Source organism: Gekko japonicus, unplaced genomic scaffold, assembly GCF_001447785.1.
Source record: "Gekko japonicus isolate JY-2015 unplaced genomic scaffold, Gekko_japonicus_V1.1 scaffold26966, whole genome shotgun sequence".
Classification (NCBI taxonomy): domain Eukaryota; kingdom Metazoa; phylum Chordata; class Lepidosauria; order Squamata; family Gekkonidae; genus Gekko; species Gekko japonicus.
Window position 1 is genome coordinate 1 of NW_015218567.1, and position 1,319 is coordinate 1,319.

Genomic DNA, 1,319 nt, shown 5'->3' on the forward strand with positions numbered 1-1,319 from the left:
TGATTAAGAGTTCTGGAGAACTCAAAAGTCTCCAGAGTGCATCGTGTTACTTTGGTTGGTCTTAATAAAATGTATTGTGCAGTTTTTGGTGTTGGATTTTACTATAGACCAGTCAGGGTTTGACATCCTGTTTTTTTTAAATGTCTTCTGAATAGGGTTCTTCCAGCCAGCCTGATCTGCCTTTTGAGTCTGCGCACCTCTAATCGCGATGCACAACACTAATTCCTCACCAAACTGCACCGATCCCCCGACAGATTTCCACACCTCCCTCTACGCAGCCACCTACACAATCATCTTTGTCCCTGGACTCCTAGCCAACGGTCTCGCCCTCTGGGTTTTGTGCTGCTTCGTCAGCAAGAAGAGCAAAGCCGTCATTTTCATGATCAACTTGGCGGCTGCCGACTTAGCGCACGTCTTCTCTTTGCCTTTGCGCATGTACTACTACCTCAACCATACGTGGCCTTTCGGGAGCTTCCTCTGCCAGGTGTGCTTCTACCTCAAGTACCTCAACATGTACGCAAGCATCTTCTTCCTTACCTGTATCAGCATCCAGCGGTGCCTCTTCCTGCTCCACCCTTTCAAAGCCAAGGACTGGAAGCGCAGGTACGATATCGCCATCAGCGCCGCCATATGGGCAGGGGTGGGGGCCGCTTGCCTGCCCCTCCCGATTCTCAGGAGTTCTGACATATCCAATGACACCAGAACCTGCTTTGCGGACCTTGGGATGAAGCAGGTGGCAGTGGAGGCCTCGGTGGCCATGGTGGTCGTGGCCGAATTTGCCGGGTTTGTGGTCCCCCTGGCGCTCATCCTTTACTGCACGTGGAAAATGAGACAATCCCTACAGGAGCTCCGCGCCCCTTTGCAACCCACCAGCGAGAAGCGGAAAGCTTTGCGCATGATCCTGGCGTGCGCAGCGGTGTTCTTCATATGCTTCACGCCCTACCATGTCAACTTCCCCATATTTATGATGGTGAAACGGGAAGCCATCCAGGACTGCGCTGTGCGGCACAGAGCGTTGTACTTTCACCCCATCTCTTTGTGCCTGGCGAGTCTCAACTGCTGCCTGGATCCGATTCTCTATTACTTCACAACATCAGAGTTCCAGGAAAGGCTGCTCTGCTGCCACAAAGCCGCCATCTTGAACCGCCTGACCAACCACAACAGCAGCAGTGCAGCCTCGTCAGGGGGGGAGAAGAGCGAAGAGGGTCAGAGGAGTCGATACATTTTAATGGCCTATTTTTGGGCTCGGCAGCCACACCGGTTTGAAAGAGACAGCATGGAGACTCCTCTGTCTTGTTAACTGAGGGCTGGCTCACTCG

At 52.9% G+C, this 1,319-nt stretch overlaps 1 protein-coding gene across 1 annotated transcript; it reads left to right on the forward strand.

Annotated features, from left to right (window-relative positions):
* Positions 1 to 208: 208 nt before the first annotated feature.
* On the forward strand, positions 209 to 1,205 carry LOC107125215 (putative P2Y purinoceptor 10; the record flags this gene model as incomplete). The annotated part of the gene is made up of 1 exon (XM_015428661.1): positions 209 to 1,205. A coding segment is annotated over exon 1 (997 nt), but the record flags the coding sequence as incomplete, so codon positions are not given.
* Between the last annotated feature and the right edge of the window lie 114 nt (positions 1,206 to 1,319).